General features: G+C 38.3%; 1 protein-coding gene across 3 annotated transcripts in view; it reads right to left on the reverse strand.

Annotated features, from left to right (window-relative positions):
• The window catches only part of col4a6 (collagen, type IV, alpha 6), a 110,350-nt gene that overhangs the window by 41,357 nt on the left and 47,561 nt on the right, over window positions 1-21,432 (reverse strand). For all 3 annotated transcript variants that reach the window (XM_067437368.1, XM_067437367.1, XM_067437366.1), the window contains exon 4: window positions 17,893-17,970. In XM_067437368.1, coding sequence (XP_067293469.1) covers window positions 17,893-17,970 — 78 coding nt within the window. The remainder of the gene's footprint in view (window positions 1-17,892; window positions 17,971-21,432) is intronic.

The raw sequence follows: 21,432 nt of genomic DNA on the forward strand, positions 1-21,432 counted from the left end.
CTTTAAAGCAACATTCCATAAAAATGTTAATGTGAAAAACATGGTATTGCGGTTTATTGTAATCAAGGAATAGGAATGGACATGGATTGGTGACTGTGGCATGGGCAGCATGCATTTTCTACAGAAAATCTAGTTGTTTAATTTAAGGTAAGTTGTACGACCATTGAGTTGACTGCTCTAGTGATGATTGAACTGCATTCCACCACCAAGCGGATGCACTGGACAATCCTTTAAAACGCTTAAGCATTCTTCTCTATTACCCCAAGGCATCACAAGACTGTGATATAGTCTCATCTGTCTCCTTCACTCTCTGCTTCATAGGTTTCAACTTGTAAATACCGATATTAACAACATGAAGATGGAAAAAGTGACTTCCAGCCACATTAATGTGCACTAGACTGCTTCGTTTGTGGCACAAAATCTGCCTCCTCACAATGGACACAATAGAACTCATTCTGCCTTTTTAAGCCAGCCAGTCTTACTTGCCTTGCTAGTGAGCATGCACCTCACTTCCTGTCGGAACGTCCAACAGAATCCATGAGCCAACAGATTCCCCAGGCTCAGTCCTGTTGGCTCATGGATTTGGTAGGAACCATTGTTTGTGAGCAGCGAGGCTCAGGCCTGATTTTACCTGTCGCGCCATGTGTTCATCGGGAGCGGTGATGGAAGCAGCATTAGGAAACACATCAGAAAGGGGTAGGGTGCGGACTAAGTGATTCAGCCTTGATAACCACATTTCTCGGAGTGCACCACCCGGCGTGTAGAAGCATAAGAAGCAGCAGTGCCATGCAGACAGCAAAGAAAACACATGCACTGACTCAGCAGTCTTTCTCATGTTGAAAACTTAACCCTGCAGGAATGCTAATGTAATATATGAATGAGTCACACTGTGTTTAAGTGTGCGTGCAAACATTTATAAACAGTTTAATAAAATTAATGATTTTGTGCTAGACCTTCATCATAAAATATCTGCTTAAAGCTTTCATAGACTTTCTGGAAACATTTACCTGGTTTGTTTATTGTCCCTATCAACTAATTTTGCAGCATACTGTAAACAACAGTTGTGCCTGACTGGATAAGTATTTGTGTATAAACACACTGTATATGCACTGTATATAAGGAAAAGTCAACATAACATTCTTTTAAAGTTATGTAAATGTTCTCACAATAATATTTGTTATTAATGGCTCATATACACTCACCTAAAGGATTATTAGGAACACCATACTAATACTGTGTTTGACCCCCTTTCGCCTTCAGAACTGCCTTAATTCTAGGTGGCATTGAAGATGCTGAAAGTATTCTTTAGAAATGTTGGCCCATATTGATATGATAGCATCTTGCAGTTGATGGAGATTTGTGGGATGCACATCCAGGGCACGAAGCTCCCGTTCCACCACATCCCAAAGATGCTCTATTGGTTGAGATCTGGTGACTGTGGGGGCCAGTTTAGTTCAGTGATCTCATTGTCATGTTCAAGAAACCAATTTGAAATTATTTGATCAGATGATGGGTACAAGGTGGTCATAAAGGGATGGACATGATCAGAAAGGCAAGGCAAGGCAAGCCAATTGGCACTAAGGGGCCTAAAGTGTGCCAAGAAAACATCCCCCACACCATTACACCACCAGCAGCAGCCTGCACAGTGGTAACAAGGCATGATGGATCCATGCTCTGATTCTGTTTACGCCAAATTCTATCATCTGAATGTCTCAACAGAAATCGAGACTCAGACTAGGCAAACTTTTCCAGTCTACAGCTGTCCAATTTTGGTGAGGTTGTGCTAATTGTAGCCTCTTTTTCCTATTCGTAGTGGAGATGAGTGGTACCCGGTGGGGTCTTCTGCTGTTGTAGCCCATCCGCCTCAAGGTTGTGCGTGTTGTGGCTTCTCAAATGCTTTGCAGCATACCTCGGTTGTAACGAGTGGTTATTTCAGTCAAAGTTGCTTTTATATCAGCTTGAATCAGTCAGCCAATTCTCCTCTGACCTCTAGCATCAACAAGGCATTTTCGCCTACAGGACTGCCGCATACTGGATGTTTTTCCCTTTTCACACCATTCTTTGTAAACCCTAGAAATGGTGGTCCGTGAAAATCCCAGTAACTGAGCAGATTGTGAAATACTCAGACCCGCCCGTCTGGCACCAACAACCATGCTACCCTCAAAATTGCAGGTTCTTTCAAAGTTATGGACAACATTTTTCAAGTACTGTTTTAAAGTATTTTAAAAAATTTAAATAAGAATGTTGCCATATAAAAAAATAAAGATTTTAAAATGTAGGCCAAGTGTTTAAATGTTCAACTAATTGTCAGCCTCTTACATGTGTGCATCTCAAGAGATTGCAGAATTCAAGCATCAAATGATGTTTTAAAAACAAAGTTAATGAGGAGCACGTTCAAACGGCCTATTTAAAATAGCATGAGAGGAGGTATACACACAGCCGAGAGCCGACTCTCCTAACGTTAGTTCCTCCACAGTTTTCTGCATCCCTCCGCCACTCGTTCCTCACTCTCGATCTGCGATACGGGGCAGAACTCTGGGTTTGGGCTAAATTCATAGTTCAAAGCCCTCGATCGCTTCGGACAGCACGTCAAATATGCTTATATTGTTTTACTTTATTCAATCATTTGTAAGTGTGAACTCGTAAAACAACAGCCACAGCCCACAGGTAATCTGACATTATTATTATTTTCTTTAAAGATGCATTAATTATCACCATTGCCTCAATGTTGTATAGTGTCTTTGGGCGGATTGCGGCAGCAGCCATTATGACTGTTTGTGATTTGGTCTTAGTGACTTAGGAGTCCCTTTTGACTACTCATAGTGTGTAATGGATTTAGGAGCTAGTTTTAGTGATAAAATGCTTTGTGAAATACTCTTTTAGAGCAAACATGTAGGAGTCCTAAAATTAGGACTGACACGGCCACAGATACTTTTAGCCTTAAGATGTTTTGTAAACACGGCCCCATGTCTTTAAAAAAGTTCTCAAACCACATGGAACATACTTTTTGGAATGGTTTGGTTGAAAGTTCATTTAACATTTTTTAAATGTTACTACTTACAATTGTTTGGTCATTAAAGGGGATTGAAGAGAATACACAATCACAGGACACATGCATAAGGAACAAACAATGAATACAAGTTGTATATAAAATATACAGGAAAGTAGGAATAAAACACTTCATTCCAGCTAATAAAAATATGTCCTTAGAAAGTTAATTTCTGAATGTTTAAAAATGGTTTATGTGAACATTACAGGAACATTCTATTCTATCATTTTGAAAATGTTCTAAAAACATTATTTCTGAATGTTTTCTGAAAGTTAAAACATCCAGTTGAATGTTTTGTCCTAACATTTACATACCTTTTAAAGAAAATTAGTGAAAGTTATGGGAACGTTGCCTGTCAGCTGGGATTAAACTTAATACATTACACTAAGCAGTCGGGACTTTGAATTTTCCATTCTGTAAAAGCATTTCATATTTTGAAAAAAATTGTCTCATTGTCTTTCTATTACTCACAACTATGTGCATGCGTTAATGTCCATGCATGTGTTTATTAAAAAAAAACTATGTGCATGTGTTCATTTCCATGCATGTGTTCATTTAAAAAAAACTATGTGCATGTGTTCATTTCTAACATCCAGAGAACTGTTAGAGAGAACTGTTGCACTTTGAGGTCTCTCTTCAGCCTCAAGCATCTCAACACATTTTGTTAAATAACTTGAAACTCTGTATGAAACAGTTCATATACACATACCACTTGTTGTGTTTTCTTTTTCTACTGTGTTGTTTACCACGTCTTGTTAGATTGTGTGCTGTCTAGACTTGTGTGCTGTCTAGTATTTAACAGTTTGTGTTCTTTTTTCCCTTGTTTGGGGGGTGTGTTTTACATTTAGAAATGTAAATGGAACGATTCCATGTTTTGGATTGTCCTTCCCAGTGGCTTACACAGTTTAGTGTACTACAGTAAAGTGTCAAACTTAAAGTAAAGTCTTATCTGTTATATATGCAATTCAAATAATGAATGCACCTATAGAAACAAACATAAAAACTCTGCAATATGTGTACGCAATAACAATGCTGTAGACAAAGAATTAAAAGGATTAAAAATAGAGATAGAGTATTAAACAGTGTTCTACAATCTAACCGCATACAGGTCATGAAATTTAATCAGATTATACATCTGACTTCAGATATACCATCATTATATCTTTCGTACAGTTATATGTACAGCCCTATCACGTATGCTGCTGGTGTGAATATCTCTGATGTGTTCAACCCACATCCATTTCGCCTTGTAACTGTTTTTATAAACATTAATTTTTGTCCTGGTACTTACATATGATCCCTCAGTAGGGGAAAGTGTGGTTAATAACCAATACATTTTCTAACAATTAGCGAGTTAGATCAAGACATCAACGTAGAGGCCAAAAGTTACTAGGGTCATAGTTCATGTTGGGGTCTTTACAACATGCAATACAATTATTTGATACAAAAGCAAACAATTATTTATATATTGTATATAAGTCTTGTTAACACTCAAATATATTTATATAAATATATACACTTGGTTATAGTCTAAACAAGTAAGGATTGTTTACACTTCTTGATCTGGATCAACACAACACCTGGCTGTTCACAGTAAGCAAGTTTACATACACTTTAAAAGACATTCAGAATTTTATTCAAAACAATAATTCATCATGCAAAGTCTTTCCCGGAAAACAAAAATATGTTCTAAGAATGTTTTGCTTACGTTCTCCTCCTCGCCAGAATGTTAGCCAAAGTTCTGAGACCTGGGTTACTCCAACTGAAATCATAAAAGTCCACACTAGTGCGAGAGCACAATTCCAAAAAAGCGCTGATGGGAGTGGAAAGTTCTGCATATGATCTACTGACAACACGCAAATAGAAAAATACAGACACAGCCGGATCATTTCCATAATGACCAACGCCAGCAGTAAGAGTGCCTTGTTGGAGAGGTATAAATGGCGCAAACATTTGTAAATTGACGAGAGCAAACCTTAGTAAATCACCTCGCATGATTAATTTAAATACTATCCTCCCATAAATTCTGTCTCTGAAAGGAAAACTCCTACAAATGCATATGCAATAAGGTCAGCTGCAAAAATAACCCTGTCCACATCTTTTCAGTGCTAATTTCTTAAGTCTTTAGTAAATCCTGACAGCAATTTTTTAATGCCAAAAGAGGGTTTGCGCTGTCACAAGCTGTTAGTAAATCTAGCCCAGTCTGTGTTAATTAGACTACAATTGACCCTTCGCAAAGACCCATCCCCCTTAGTTACTGTCTCTGACGAGCCATGGTGCTCTCACGGCTACGTTCTCATGCAGCGGAAAATGACTCGGGGACCAAACAGAGGACATTGACAACGCGCTTACAGACAGGACAGAGCAGGTTACTTTTTATATAAAAATGTTTCAGCTTTCAAGTTGTGTAATTTTGAAAGAAAATTCAAACAATAAATACGGTTGTGACTCTTTATTGTGTGATGTCAGATCGCAATAGTGCCTATTGCTATAGCGCCTGAACCAAAAGCTTCATGATTCAGATCCAATCATCTCTCCCTTCTAGTTCATTTATCAAATAAAACATGAATGAACATCAGATGGAAAGGTTTTTTTTTTACGGCAGAAAGATGTAAATACACCCTTTTTCAGGTTAAAGTCCCTAAACTTCAGGACCCCTCAAACATGTCTCTCAGTCATGGATGTTTGGTTAAAACGTAGCCGAAATGTAGCTGAAACACATGACTCACGTTTGCTTGGATTGTGGTTGTGTTTGAGGCAGACCCCTCTAAAAGAAGAGCGATAGGTTATAGGGATGAAACAGATAACAAAAAGTGGTATAAAACTGTACATCTGTTTGTATTATGTGATTTTTTCCCCCCTATAGGCTGTAAAAAAAACGAAAATGTCCAGCTGTTACTTTAAAAGGTTCACCTACAAATGAAAATTATGAGTTTGGAATGACATGATGGTATGGCATAAGACTTTCATTCATCTTCAAATGCAAATATTTTTTTATGAAGCCCTTCTGTTTCACCATTGAAAGCACATTTGAAAAAAGCGAGTTGATCACACCGGGACAACGGCCAACTCGAGGGGGTTAAAAAGTTGGAAAGAGATTGTAAAAGTAATCGAGATTCTTTTAAAGAGAAACAATCTATTTTATGTTGGAGTTTTGGGTGAATGATGGGTCAATGGATGGACAGAAATCTCTCAGGTTTTACTATCTTCTTTTATGTTTTAAAGATGGATGAAAATCTTATGGGTTTGGAAAAACACAAGGGTGTGTAAAAAGCATGTTCTGTCCCCTTTTCTATAAAACTACATGTAGCCCAGTCCTTAACATCAGTTATGAAATCAAAGAGAAAGAAAAAGAAGAAAAAATCAGCATAAACAGACAAAAACTTGCAATTCTATTTATCTGATTTACTGTGGAAATGTGTGTGCTGAATATTGCTGTCTACTGTGACATCTGGCATAAGTGACTAATGTGTGTCATACAAGAAATATGTATTTCATATTGTACATTACATATTGTTTATGCACATCCCTGCAGACAAAGTGTCTTTTTATAAACCAACTCTAGAGTAAATAAAGTCTCTCATCATCGCTGATAAAGGAAAAGCTGGGGATCTATTTTAAGAGTGGACAGACTGAATAAGGATGGCTAAAGTGTTCACACATGCTCTGCACACATGAAAGCCACTGTTGCTTTTCTTTGGCGGCCCTTAATTCAACCATTATGTCAGCATCTAACCTCTGACCTGCCTGGAAGCGGATGTTATTGGTCCAAATGAGACCAGTATGGGTGCCTGTTTTTGTTAAGAGGCTGACCAGAGAAGAATGCTCTTTGAGGATGGTTCATCGTGGCTGATGTTTGTCTTTAAGGAGGGTTCTGAGACAGCTGGAAACAGATGCTTGAGGAATGGCCTCATGCAGGCAGGTGTACAGTCTTGTTCAAAATAATAGCAGTACAATGTGACTAACCAGAATAATCAAGGTTTTTAGTATATTTTTTATTGCTACGTGGCAAACAAGTTACCAGTAGGTTCAGTAGATTGTCAGAAAACAAACAAGACCCAGCATTCATGATATGCACGCTCTTAAGGCTGTGCAATTGGGCAATTAGTTGAAAGGGGTGTGTTCAAAAAAATAGCAGTGTCTACCTTTGACTGTACAAACTCAAAACTATTTTGTACAAACATTTTTTTTTCTGGGATTTAGCAATCCTGTGAATCACTAAACTAAATATTTAGTTGTATGACCACAGTTTTTTAAAACTGCTTGACATCTGTGTGGCATGGAGTCAACCAACTTGTGGCACCTCTCAGCTGTTATTCCACTCCATGATTCTTTAACAACATTCCACAATTCATTCACAATTCTTGGTTTTGCTTCAGAAACAGCATTTTTGATATCACCCCACAAGTTCTCAATTGGATTAAGGTCTGGAGATTGGGCTGGCCACTCCATAACATTAATTTTGTTGGTTTGGAACCAAGACTTTGCCCGTTTACTAGTGTGTTTTGGGTCATTGTCTTGTTGAAACAACCGTTTCAAGGGCATGTCCTCTTCAGCATAGGGCAACATGACCTCTTCAAGTATTTTAACATATGTAAACTGATCCATGATCCCTGGTATGCGATAAATAGGCCCAACACCATAGTAGGAGAAACATGCCCATATCATGATGCTTGCACCTCCATGCTTCACTGTCTTCACTGTGTACTGTGGCTTGAATTCAGAGTTTGGGGGTCGTCTCACAAACTGCCTGTGGCCCTTGGACCCAAAAAGAACAATTTTACTCTCATCAGTCCACAAAATGTTCCTCCATTTCTCTTTAGGCCAGTTGATGTGTTCTTTGGCAAATTGTAACCTCTTCTGCACATGCCTTTTTTTTTAACAGAGGGACTTTGCGGGGGATTCTTGAAAATAGATTAGCTTCACACAGACGTCTTCTAACTGTCACAGTACTTACAGGTAACTCCAGACTGTCTTTGATCATCCTGGAGGTGACCATTGGCTGAGCCTTTGCCATTCTGGTTATTCTTTTATCCATTTTGATGGTTGTCTTCCGTTTTCTTCCACGTCTCTCTGGTTTTGCTCTCCATTTTAAGGCATTGGAGATCATTTTAGCTGAACAGCCTATCATTTTTTGCACCTCTTTATAGGTTTTCCCCTCTCTAATCAACTTTTTAATCAAAGTACGCTGTTCTTCTGAACAATGTCTTGAACGACCCATTTTCCTCAGCTTTCAAATGCATGTTCAACAAGTGTTGGCTTCATCCTTAAATAGGGGCCACCTGATTCACACCTGTTTCTTCACAAAATTGATGACCTCAGTGATTGAATGCCACACTGCTATTTTTTTGAACACACCCCTTTCAACTAATTGCCCAATTGCACAGCCTTAAGAGCGTGCATATCATGAATGCTGGGTCTTGTTTGTTTTCTGAGAATCTACTGAACCTACTGGTAACTTGTTTGCCACGTAGCAATAAAAAATATACGAAAAACCTTGATTATTCTGGTTAGTCACATTGTACTGCTATTATTTTGAACAATACTGTATTCCTTTGACATATTTGTCTGAGAACTATGGAGGTAACACTTTTTATGAAGCCCTACTGAATGATTCTTAAAACATGAGACAAAACATGCCTAATTTTTTTGTTTAAACTGCAACATTTCCACTTTGAAATTAATCAGAGATGATCACTGGAATGTTTTAAACACTGATGTACAATTTAATTAGGTTATCTCTTTTTTAATTAAATTCATCCCTCACTACCATATGTCCACAGATCACAACTATAATACTTCATACAATACTTCATACAGATTAAAGCTACACTATGTAACTTTTTTAGTTTATTCTTAGCTAAAAACACTTAGTTCTTTCAAAAATAGATGTGCTCATTAATGTATACTTACTTGTTTCAAGTAATAAAGTATTCTCGTAAGTGTATAATATGCCATTGAAAATACATACGGGTGAGGGGTTCGAATGCTGGTCGCCATGTTGCCCCTCCATCTTGAAAGTACATTAGCCAAAGAGGGACATACCCGTAAATTCTTGCTTCGCCTTTCGCGTTTTAACACTTGATGGCACCGTGTCGAATGTGAAGAGGGGGGTTGCCATGTTAATCTTGGACTAAATCGGCCACCGTAGGAGTTAAAACAAAATCAGAATTGAGAGGAACAGAAACTACTATTCGCTGGATGGTCATATACCTTTACACCGCTAGATGGGGGAAAATATCACACAGTTTAGCTTTAATTTACACATACTTGTTTGTAAGATTGTTTAAATGCCATTAAAGTGATCAAAAGTGACAGAAAAGGCTTGTTCATTGTTATAAAAAACTATTTCAAACAAATACTGTTCTTTTTAACTTTCTATTCATCAGTGAATCATGCAAGAAAGTATTTCAACATTTATAATAAGAAATTATCCTTGAGCAGCAAAGCAGCATGTTAGAATGATTTCTGAAGGACTGACATGTGAAATTTGGTTTTTTCCTCAGGAATAAATTACATAAGAAAATATATATGAAAAAAACAGTCCATTTAAATTTAAATAACATTTTGTTTAAATAAATGCAAACGTTAAAATGGTAGTGTACAGTATACAGTACGCAGTGTGTGTGTGTGTGTGTGTGTGTGTGTGTGTGTGTGTGTGTGTGTGTGTGTGTGTGTGTGTGTGTGTGTGTGTGTGTGTGCGTGTGTGTGTGTGTGTTAGCTGTAAAACTAAACTTTTCAAAACACAACATTTAATGCATGTGTGACAATGTGCCAAAATGGCAAACCTTTTCTTAAAAGGCTTTTTCTTCTTTTCCTAGTTCTTTCACATACCTTGCCGCTAGGTTTGCATAGGGTTTCACCTTGAGGGTATGGGAGTTTCTATGTATTAAATTTCAAATTCTTTGGTTTGCAAAACAGGCAAAGAATTATTCCTAATGTATGTGCATTTAAGGCAAGTCAAGTAAAGGCTGTGCTATTTCCTTGTCCCTCAGTCCCTTTAACTCTGATTGCTATGTTTTGTTGATAATTTAAACTAAAGCTTAACATTATTTTGCAAGTTTTTCCTCCCTTTATGATGGTGCAAATAAATATATGGTTAACTAGTAAACTCGCCCTGTCTCTCTGTATTTTTTTTTTGTATCCTCCTCTGAAGCAGACATTCCCAGTATGGCTGACTGCACTTTTTAGAGCTCACTCATTTTGCATCGCATCACATTGGCTTCTGTTTATTTGGGGGGCCAGAGCTCTATTGGTGGTGGTGAATTCAGGCTCAGAGATGGTTTACCCACTCTGGCCATGTCTTTTGTGTCGACGGATTACTGAAATCAAAGGTAATGACAGCTAAACAACCACATCAAAAAAAAAAAGAAAAAAAAGAAATTCTGCCCTGGACACTGACTGCAGCTCAATTCAAACTTGACACTGTGCCCACTTTGAGTCAGGGTTGGGTGCACTGAGTTGCAAGGGTTTGGACATCGACAGAGGAAGACCTGGGTCATGAGGTCTCGGTCACGTGTAGACTGATACAACTTGTGTTGCCATGAGTGTATCGCTAAATGATGACTCAAGGCCAGAACAAAGAGAGCTATGAGTCTGTTCTTCCAATAACTATTACTACATATCTTCCTCCACACTTGACACTGGTATTAAACTAGCAGACTTAAGCGAGTGGAGACATCCTGTTCTTTCTTTTATGGTTATTTGGCCACTCCTGCCTGTGGAAAACCCTACATCCCTTAAATGCAAATAAATCATGTTGTATGCATGTGTTAATGTTTATGTCAGGAAAGGATGTGGCAACTTTTGCCTTTGTTTGTCCTCCTGCTTGTTTAATTATGTGGTTCCAAACAACAACGACTGCTTTTAAATATCACGTCTTATCACAGTCCTTTAGTAGTACATGCAAAACATGCAGATAGCTATGACTGGCATGTGTACGCTCATGCTCAAACAGCAATACATCTATCATCTTGTAGGTGTGAATGGAACACAAGTAACAATAAATCTGACCTTGAGAGCAGTTCTGTCTTGTGTGCCAACATCTTGGCATGCTCCAGGGAAGATGGAACGGATGTGGTATGAACCATGAGCATTCTCTGTGTGTGCATGTCTGTGTGTGTTTGTGTTGTAACTCTGAACTCTCAACAGGAAAAAGAGAAAAAAAAGTCATAATAAAATGGCTAATGCCACTGTATGATCTATGATGAATTAAAATTATTGTTAATTTCTTTAGGTGAGAAAATTTTTGCTACAAAAAAAACTGTAGAAAGTGCTTATGTTTGTGATAAACATCAAAGTTGTCCAATTCATCTTTTTCACTTTTTCAGCCTAGTTAGTGCTTAATGTTGCTGTTTGAGCACAAAAAAAATCTCCGAAGTCCACTCCAAAAGAAGATATTTTATTTAACAGAATCCATTTCCAAGATCAACAACGAACGGCTTGTTTGTACTACAAGGTGTTTGGGCTTTGTGAAGGCACAATGCTACTCGTTTAAATAATCTCTGTCCACAGAATTCACAAAAAAAGGGGACAAGAGCTGCATTAGAAAAGGCAGTATTCCTGAACATTATAATAACCCCAACATGTATCTGTGTGCTGCACATTTAAAGGAGAATGGCTTCCAGAACCTAAAAGAGTACAATGCAGGCCACACACAAAAGCTTCTCCTAAAATGGAGCAGTTCCCATATAGTACGTGTTTATTGCATAGCTTCTGTAAGCTCTCGCTTTTGTAAAGCTGTTCACTGTCTCTTAGAAAAATTATGGCTTTGTGATCGATTACGTTTGTATTACCAGTTCTGACAAATATCATGATTTAATGGCGTGTAACAATATACACTCACCTAAAGGATTATTAGGAACACCATACTAATAATGTGTTTGAACCCCTTTCGCCTTCAGAACTGCCTTAATTCTATGTGGTATTGATTCAAAAAGGTGCTGAAAGCATTCTTCAGAAATGTTGGCCCATATTGATATGAGAGAATCTTGCAGTTGATGGAGATTTTGATGCACATCCAGGGCACGAAGCTCCCGTTCCACCACATCCCAAAGATGCTCTATTGGGTTGAGATCTGGTGAAGGTGAGGGCCATTTTAGTACAGTGAACTCATTGTCATCATGTTCAAGAAACCACTTTGAAATGATTTGAGCTTTGTGACATGGTGCATTACTGGAAGTAGCCATCAGATGATGGGTACATTGTGGTCATAAAGGGATGGACATGGTCAGAAACAATGCTTAGGTAGGTTGTAGCATTTAAACTATGCCCAATTGGCACTAAGGGGCCTAAAGTGTGCCAAGAAAACATCCCCCACACCATTACACCACCAGCAGCAGCCTGCACAGTGGTAACAAGGCATGATGGATCCATGCTCTGATTCTGTTTACGCCAAATTCTACCATCTGAATGTCTCAACAGAAATCGAGAATTAGACCAGGTAACATTTTTCCAGTCTTTAACGGTCCAATTTTGGTGAGGTTGTGACAATTGTAGCCTCTTTTTCCTATTTGAAGTGGAGATGAGTGGTACCCGGTGGGGTCTTCTGCTTTTGTAGCCCATCCGCCTCAAGGTTGTGCGTGTTGTGGCTTCTCAAATGCTTTGCAGCATACCTCGTGGTAACCGAGAAATAACCGAGTGGTTATTTCAGTCAAAGTTGCTTTAATATCAGCTTGAATCAGTCGGCCCATTCTCCTCTGACCTCTAGCATCAACAAGGCATTTTCGCCTACAGGACTGCCGCATACTGGATGTTTTTCCCTTTTCACATCATTCTTTGTAAACCCTAGAAATGGTTGTGCGTAAAAATCCCAGTAACTGAGCAGATTGTGAAATACTCAGACCGGCCCGTCTGGCACCAACAACCATGCCACAAAATTGCTTAAATCACCTTTCTTTCCCATTCTGACATTCAGTTTGGAGTTCAGGAGACTGTTTTGACCAGGACCACACCCCTAAATGCATTGAAGCAACTGTCATGTGATTGGTTGATTGGATAATTGCATTAATGAGAAGTTGAACAGGTGTTCTTAATAATCCTTTAGGTGAGTGTATCTAAAATGTATAAGAAAATTACAACAACAAAAAAAACATACTAAATACGCTCTGAACAATCCTCTTGTTTATTAATATTCTAAAGTCTGAATCAGATTTAAATTGGTTTGAAATTGATGTTGTCCTTAATATTTACATCTGAGTTCGCTGTTAAGGTAAGAGCGGTGACATTTCCTGAACAATCGCTAGCAGTGCCAATCACAGCAAATTTTGTATTTCGGAAGGATGTGCTTCATCGAAAGAGGAACTAGACGGCGAATTCAAGCAAGACTAGAGTGAGAGGTGCTATAATGTAAAATATGTGAAAAATGATGTGTTTTTGAACAGTCAAGCATGAAAGCATATTCTAGTACACCCAAAAAATAAAATCATGTCATGATGAAAGTGCATAATAGGACCACTTTAAGATTTTCACACAAACTAATATTGCTTTGCTTTTATTTGTCATCTTAGCAGACTGTGGTTTTTATATAAAGAACATAATCAACCAGTTAGTGTTTTTGGTTTGTTGGTGTTAGTGTGCTGTGGTTTGACCATCATCACATGTGCCTGACGATTCATGGTAAACTGATATTTGATATATCAGTTTTTCTATGATAACAAGTCATGTGTATCAAAACATCAAAATACACCAATACATAAGGAAGTTTAGGGTGATTGTTTAAATGTTCCTTGAAGTCGCTTTTACCAAAATCGTACTGACCCCAAACTTTTGAATAGTGTATTTTCTCAGCATTATTTTAAAGAAATATCATTGTCTTTCTAGAAATGTTTCCATTCAGCAAGTGGACATTCTATTATTATGTGGAAATGTATATCCTAATGTATGCTTTTGAAAGACCTTTTGGTAAACATATCAATAAAATCTGCTATTAGTATTGCACACTGACTGTGACCGTGTGTGATTGAGCAGAACTCAACAGTGGCTTGGATAATAAAAGTCTTCTTGGCACACACCCATCTCTCCCCCTCCTGCACACTTCCTCACATCTCTGTGATTGGCAACCTTAAGTGCCCATATATCTACAGGGTATAAATATTTCTCTTGATTGTGCAATTGATTCTAGCATTAGACTTGTACTTTGCCAAATAACCTCTCTTGCACTGTAACTTTTTGCCAACATGTCTCTGAGGTGGGAATAATTAATCTAGATTCTAAATTAAGTATTTTTTCTTCTTCTTTTTTACATAAATAGTGAACATAACAATGCATTCAAGTAGGATTTGTTTATCCAAGTGTAATTTTTAGACCCTACTATAAACAAAGTTATTTTGCAGACACTAAAGACACGCTGTGTTTGTTCAGTTAGTGTAATATCTGTTTTAAGCATTGGTTGCTATAGCAATGATGTAGGCGTTAGCACAATGCCAAGTGACTTTCTTCAACAACAACTGAGAGTGACAAGCTGTGAGTATAAAAGGAGCAGTTAAACTACTACTAACACAGTAATAAAGTGAGCAGAAGTCATTAATTTAATGAGTGATGTAATGTGGATGTGTCCAGCAATGCAATTAAGTTAAGAAAAGTTTAACCTTGAACTTGTTTCTTGTCAAAATGCATTACAGTTTTATTTCTAACAGCAATGCATGTTATTTGTGATCAGTTGTTGTTAGCAACGGTACATTACCTTCTTGACTTTCAGCATTATGTGTGAACAAGGCATCTGAGGGGCTCTTTACATGACATGCATTTTGGCCATTTATATACGACAACAGGATTTTGAGGGCCTGAAAATGCTAACTTTTGAAAAGGAAATCGTTATTGTCTTGAACAGTGTTGGGGAAAGATACTTTTAATGCATTACATTACTTTTAAATGTAATTACTTTATTAAATGTTGCTCTATAAATAAATACATAAACAAATTATATTACTTTTTATGGAAAATGTTACATTACTTTTAAGTTACTTTTTCTCACCTTGGCTGGGCTTGCTTTTTTTAATAACAACAAAAAAGTTTTATTTTTGACAAATGTAAAGGCCCTTTCTCAGCAAAAGTGAAATGAATACGCATCAGGCTGAAAACAAATGTAAATTCACACCTGTACACTAGAGGGCGCAGTTTTAAAAAAAAAACTTTCAGCTGTCCATTCTGGATTGAACAACAATAGCAATAGGATGCAGGAGAAGAAAGTTCAACATCCTTACTTCAGCAATACAATGCATTTTGTTTAAATTAAACACAAATGTCATGTTTATCTAAAGTTATTTGGTTGCACTTTATTTTACAGTACATGCACTTACATGTACTTACCTAAGAAAGTACTGGGTAATTAAATGTAATTACAAGTTAAGGTTATTACTCAGTTATTGCAATTACTACAATAAGTGCATAGTATGTGCATGAGGAAGACGGCTGTTACAGAGGCAGTAGAAATGAATGTACAGGTTTCCAGACGCCTCTGGACTTTCTCACACAAAAATGTATCTTAAAATGGGACAGAAGAGTAGCCTGACAAGCCAGACCCACATCAAGATGTTTGGTCTGGAAACTCACTATAGACAGGGCTCAATCTGAGGAGCGGGATAAACGGTTGTCTTTCAAACTCCCTCTGCACGCGATAGGATAGCGCTACCACCAATCAGAGTAACAAAGGTGAAACAGAGCTTGTTGATAGATTAAACATTCGCCGTATCCGGTCGGCTAAACTCAGAACACATCTTCCCTTTTTAAGAATGACTTCAGTGCCGTTCTTTGTTCCTTTCTCATAGAAAAGCTTAACTCCAAGTCTTCCAGAGTCGCGGTCAAAGCTGATTCGAAAGACCGCCGTTCGCCAGTTTCTGTGTTTACTAGAAGAACGCAAACGCAACTGGGCAGTCGTCATTATGGCCCTGCCCACCGACTCTATACACGATGTGATTGGTCCAGCAAGAGTTAGGGGAAAACAGCTCAGACGTGTATTGAGAGTTGCTAGACGACACTCGCAGGCAGATTAGATTTGCTGCCGCTAGGGTGCGTCTAGATTTCAAGGCCAACAGAAGAGCTGACAGTTAACAAATGGAAAAACAAAGCATCTTGCGTTACTTGTTTGAAAAAGTAAATCAGATATTTTGTTGTAAATAAAAAGATTAATGCATTGCTTAACTAGTTACTTAAAAAACTAATCTGATTACGTAATTTAAATCACTTGTAATGCGTTACCCCCAACACTGGTCTTGAATGTGTGAAAATGGTGACGTCATGTGCATGCTTATTACGTGTCCAGTCTATAGGTTTCGTAGTGATTCTTTACAAAATGACATCGGCAACTACTGGTCTGGCATGTAAAACACATTTCCGCGGATCAGTGTGAAAGGGGATTGTTTTGACAATGGTGTCGTCTGTATGCGAAAAATTTAAAGGAAAACGTTTAAAGGAAAATTTAAAGGAAAATCCATTTTTAGTACATCGTTGTCATGTAAACATACCTTGAGGCAGTCTGTAATCAGTTTGGTTTGGACAAAGAACTCTTTACTGTGTGACTGGCTTTATGTTTGCTCCTGAACTCTGGTTTATATCTATTGTGTTAATGAGATAGCAAAAATAATCAAATAGAATAATGTTTGCAAATCGTGATAAAAAAGAAAGAAAGATAAAGATATGAATGTCTAATGCTGCCTTCACGTGCTATCGGATATTTCATAATTCTCACTTCAGAAGTCGTGATTATGAGCTTGTTGCATTCAAGTGCTTTGTTGTCAGAATGAACTGGAATCATGGAGGACACCAGGTTTATTCTTGCCTATTTATTGGGAAAATCATATTAAAACCAAAATTATATGTGATGTCACATGCACTGACAACCATAAAACATTTATGATGCTATCCATTCTGCAACTGCCGATTCGCTGTGTATAAAACATGCAATATGCTTAAAAATAATGTGTGTAAATATGCACTACATTAATGACAAGACAAGCTGTTAAAAATACCTGTCACAGCAGTAAATCTCCTCACCAGCATGTTTAAAGTTTATGGCACGTACATCTCTGTATTTTGGGTATCAAAATTTTTTCTGAACTTTCCAGTGGTAAACCCAACATCAGAGGGCATTCATGTGCAAATTTTACCTAGCAAACTCATATTTGTGATCATCCATTAGCACATGAAGGCAGCATTCGACGCAGGTTCTCAACTCTATCCCTCAAGGTCCACTTTCCTGCAGAGCTTTGCGCCAACCCTAATCAAACACACCTAAACAAGCTAATCAAGGATTACTGGAAAGTTATAGGCAGGCGAGTTTGATCAAGATAAAGCTTGGAAGCATAACATACTCTACAAGAACAAAGAAATTTGTTCATTTTCTTGAGGTGGCAAAACACGAACAAAGTTCGTTCTGGCCAGTACATTCCATACTTCATGAGAAATGCAGGCGCCGATCATCTACTTTTCTCTGCATTAACCACGCCCACTTTAAATGTCTGACCAATCAAACAATAGTTCTCAGACACGCAAGAAAAAAAGTTCTGCTCAGGCGATGTGTCGAGAACAAGCTGCGAGAACTCCCAAACCAGGGTTGTGAGAACTTTTTTCTCTGTTTGTTGCAGCCTTTAGAGCTAAAGGGAAAAGGACAGTGAACCTCGAGGACCAGAGTTCTAAAAGATTAATTTCTCAGTTAATGTTCATTAGTGTGGCTTCCTAACATGTGAGAGATCTGTTTGTGTGTGCATGAGTGAAACTGCATGTGCACGTGTTTGCAGCACTGAAGGTAAATTTGCAGTTAACAGTAATGTATGAGGTATTGAATGTGGTCAGGAGATTGCTGTGAACATTCTCAACATTAGCAAACAGAGTTTTTCACCACTCACCCTGCTACCCTTTAAGGGAAAACACGGGCATGCTCCTCTGCAGTCCCGGCCCGCACATGGCTCCTGCAGATCTGACCCCTACACACAAACACAGACAAAGGGACAAGATTAAAGCATGTACTACTGTCAGAGTCATATGTCAATAAAATACCAATGAAACGGCACACCATCAATGGCTGACAAGTTAAAGTGAATTAATATCATTGAGAGCATCAACATTTTTTACATTTGCTAATTATATGAATATGAGCACCTATTACTTTTTAGTGTGTGTATGTGTGTGGGGGTGTGTGTGTGTGTGTGTGTGTGTGTGTGTGTGTGTGTGTGTGTGTGTGTGTGTGTGCCCGCGAGTGCGTGCGTGCATGTATGAAACTGCAACAAGTTGTAGCGTAGTTTGTGAAAGTGACTGTTACTCAAAGATTGATCTGCTTGTGTCCCTGCAGGCTAGTAAAGATCACCTGGACAGCCGAAAGTGGTACAGTATGTGATCCCACATAGGAACAAAAAACAAAACCCTCTCTGGATTTTAGCCTCTGGTCCAGCATACCAAACCATCTACTTCACAAAAAAAAGGAGGACTAGAGGCCATTGCATTCATACTGACAAGACGATTAGTTACCCTATACATCCCAACCACTAAACCTAACCCCTATAGAGTGCTCGCACACACACAAACACACAAAGATACATATGAGCTCTATTGTCCCGTCATCCCATGCTGAGATCACATTCCAAAAAGTGCTTGTCCCACCCTTCCCAATCATTTATCTCTTTTCAATGCTGTTTTTTTCTTCTCCGAAACCCCCAATCATACATGCAGTTTTTGAACACACATACTGTTCAAATGTTTAGGGTTGGGAAAATTAGTTTGTGAATGAAGTTCACAAAACATTTACATTTAGACAGCATTACATTAATATTAATATCCCGTGTACTGTCTGCTGGTTTGTAGTTATAGCGATAACTACAGACCAGCAGCCAGTACACAGGATAGTAATATTAATGTAATGCTGTGTAAATATAAATATTTTGGGATTATGCTTTTTGCTCTGCCACAATTGAAAAACATTAAATGCACACATAAACACAAATGTCAGGCTCTAACAACATGTCCTTTCTTAACGTGTAGGACAAGGTCTGTGGAAATCCAATCCCCTTCATTAAGCAGACATGAATAATGTGATCAATGAAAGCTGCACATACATATAAGGGTCCTTTAAGCGGCATGCCCCTGCTGGAGTTCAAATGTCATTGGATAGCATTTCACTTTGATTAAAGGATGAAAAGGTGCAGACAAGAGGGGATGAGGGCCCCATAAGGCTTTGGACAGTGGGCACTTGGCCAAAAGGTCAGGGGTGTTTGGACAACCATCTAGAAAAAAACCTCAAAGGTCTTAAACTGATTACCAAGACTTTATTTACCAGTCACAAGGAATATGTGTGTACAGCGTCTGTCTGTGTGAGTGTAGCTGATATAAGACCCCCTGTGGAACCTGTCTCCACTCAGAATGTCACATGACTCTACAAAGCCTGTAAATTTTCCAACTTGTGACTGCATTTTTGTGTGACAGAGAGGTTTAATAAAGAGGGCTATAAAGAGAGTGAAAGCAAGGGAAAGAGAATCAGTACAGATTTAAAAAAAAAAAAAAAAAATGGGGAAAAGGGAACTAGTAAAAAGTAGGTTAGAAAGCTGGGGCTGCCATAGACAGGCCTTGGCTCTCTTCTACTGATCTCTTGTTTACCACTAATTGCTCTGACAGAAACAGGCCAGAAAATCTACACAGAGGGATTCAGATCCAAGTAGAGACTGACAGAGTGAGAAAAATAATATATCACACAAGGCAAATCCTCACTAAATAAAGCCCTTGTGATCTTGGTCTGAATGTTGAAAAAGGCAGACACACAAACAAATCTTGGAAACCAAAGAATGAAATACAGAAAATGTCAGAAAATGCCACAGAAAAGCCCAAAAATTACAACAATTAGTTTAAGAACAACAATTTGTTAACGTTTTACAAATCTAAAAACTCCTCGAACTGCAGAATCATAGCCTCAAAGTCTGGTACAGACTGTTTAAATGACACAAAAGCAGCATGTGCAGATTTTTGGGACTTTAAGTCGCACACAGTTAAGTGCCATATAATTATTCTACACTACCTGGCAGATTAAAGGGGACAGCAGGTGGCAACACAGAATGGAGAGAAGGATAATCCAACACCCCTCTCTCTGTCCCTGCGGAAATAAGCCACCTTTGTCGCCCTCTTTTCAGGTTGTTTAACCCACCTGTTGGAAACAACATAAGCCATATATGTGCATTTAGGTAAGTTAAGCAAACCTCCACTACATGGACCAACAAGCCCCTGTCAATAGCACACCTTGGCATTCATCTGCAGCTTGTTCAGTGGAAATGAATCAAGCTATTTGAAGCAGGACAAAAAGTGCAACTTTAGGAGAAATCTTTGAGCACACATTTCCACACACACACACACACACACACACACACACACACACACACACACACACACACACACACACACACACACACACACACACACACACACACACACACACACACACACACACACACACAGCAGGCAAAAGGACAGTATCAATTTACACTTGTTTAACAAGAAACCAATGGTGGCCTTGCCTTTCTCCTTACTGTTTTCCTCCAGAGTACATGCTATGTTGGTTTGCACATGTTGTTTTGTGATTGTGCGTGCATCCTTATCTCTTATAAGCAAAGCATAGAATGCCTTTTGATTACTTGTTAAAAATCTTCGTTTGTGAAGACTCATCATTTAGTTTTTTTCTTCATTACTGAAGAAAAAAAAAACACACCTACATCTTGGATGCCCCAGGGGTAAGCAGATAAACATCAAATTGTCATTTTTGGGTGAACTATCCCTTTAAGCTTTACCGGCATATGCATGCATTTACACTTGAAAAGCACACACACCTACACAGAGGCCACACACAGACTCTCCAAGAGAGGTTAACCTTCCGTTTCCCCTCACGCAAGATATTTGTTCACATTCCCTCCATCGTCTGCTGTCATCCATCAATCCACCCATATCAGAGCATGACAGAACAGAAAACAAGACCCAAAAACACTGTAGAAAAAGGGAAAGGATGTAAGTGGGACGTTTATCCTGCTCTCCCGTGACTGATGAGCTCCACTGACAGATGGCACTGCCCAGAGAATAGAGCAAACAAAAAACAGTGGTACCTGAAATCTGATGTTCAAATGCTTAAAATGCACATTATTTGCATTTTGTTCCTGTTAAGCTTTCATGTTCGATGTTTTCCCCTTACCTTTAATATTCAAGAAGATACATCTTCAAGATATGTATTATGTATACAACATATGTATGCAACATATGTATAACATTTAATTGAGTGATTTAAGGGAGTGCAAAAAACCCTTTTAATCTTTAAATCTTTACCAGATTTTATCAGATTTAACGGGTATTTTAAACAACACAGAAGTGGGTTTATCTAATCAGATTAGATTCAGATATATGTTTTATGAACAACACTC

The sequence above is a fragment of the Pseudorasbora parva genome, chromosome 1 (genome assembly GCF_024679245.1).
Source record: "Pseudorasbora parva isolate DD20220531a chromosome 1, ASM2467924v1, whole genome shotgun sequence".
Classification (NCBI taxonomy): domain Eukaryota; kingdom Metazoa; phylum Chordata; class Actinopteri; order Cypriniformes; family Gobionidae; genus Pseudorasbora; species Pseudorasbora parva.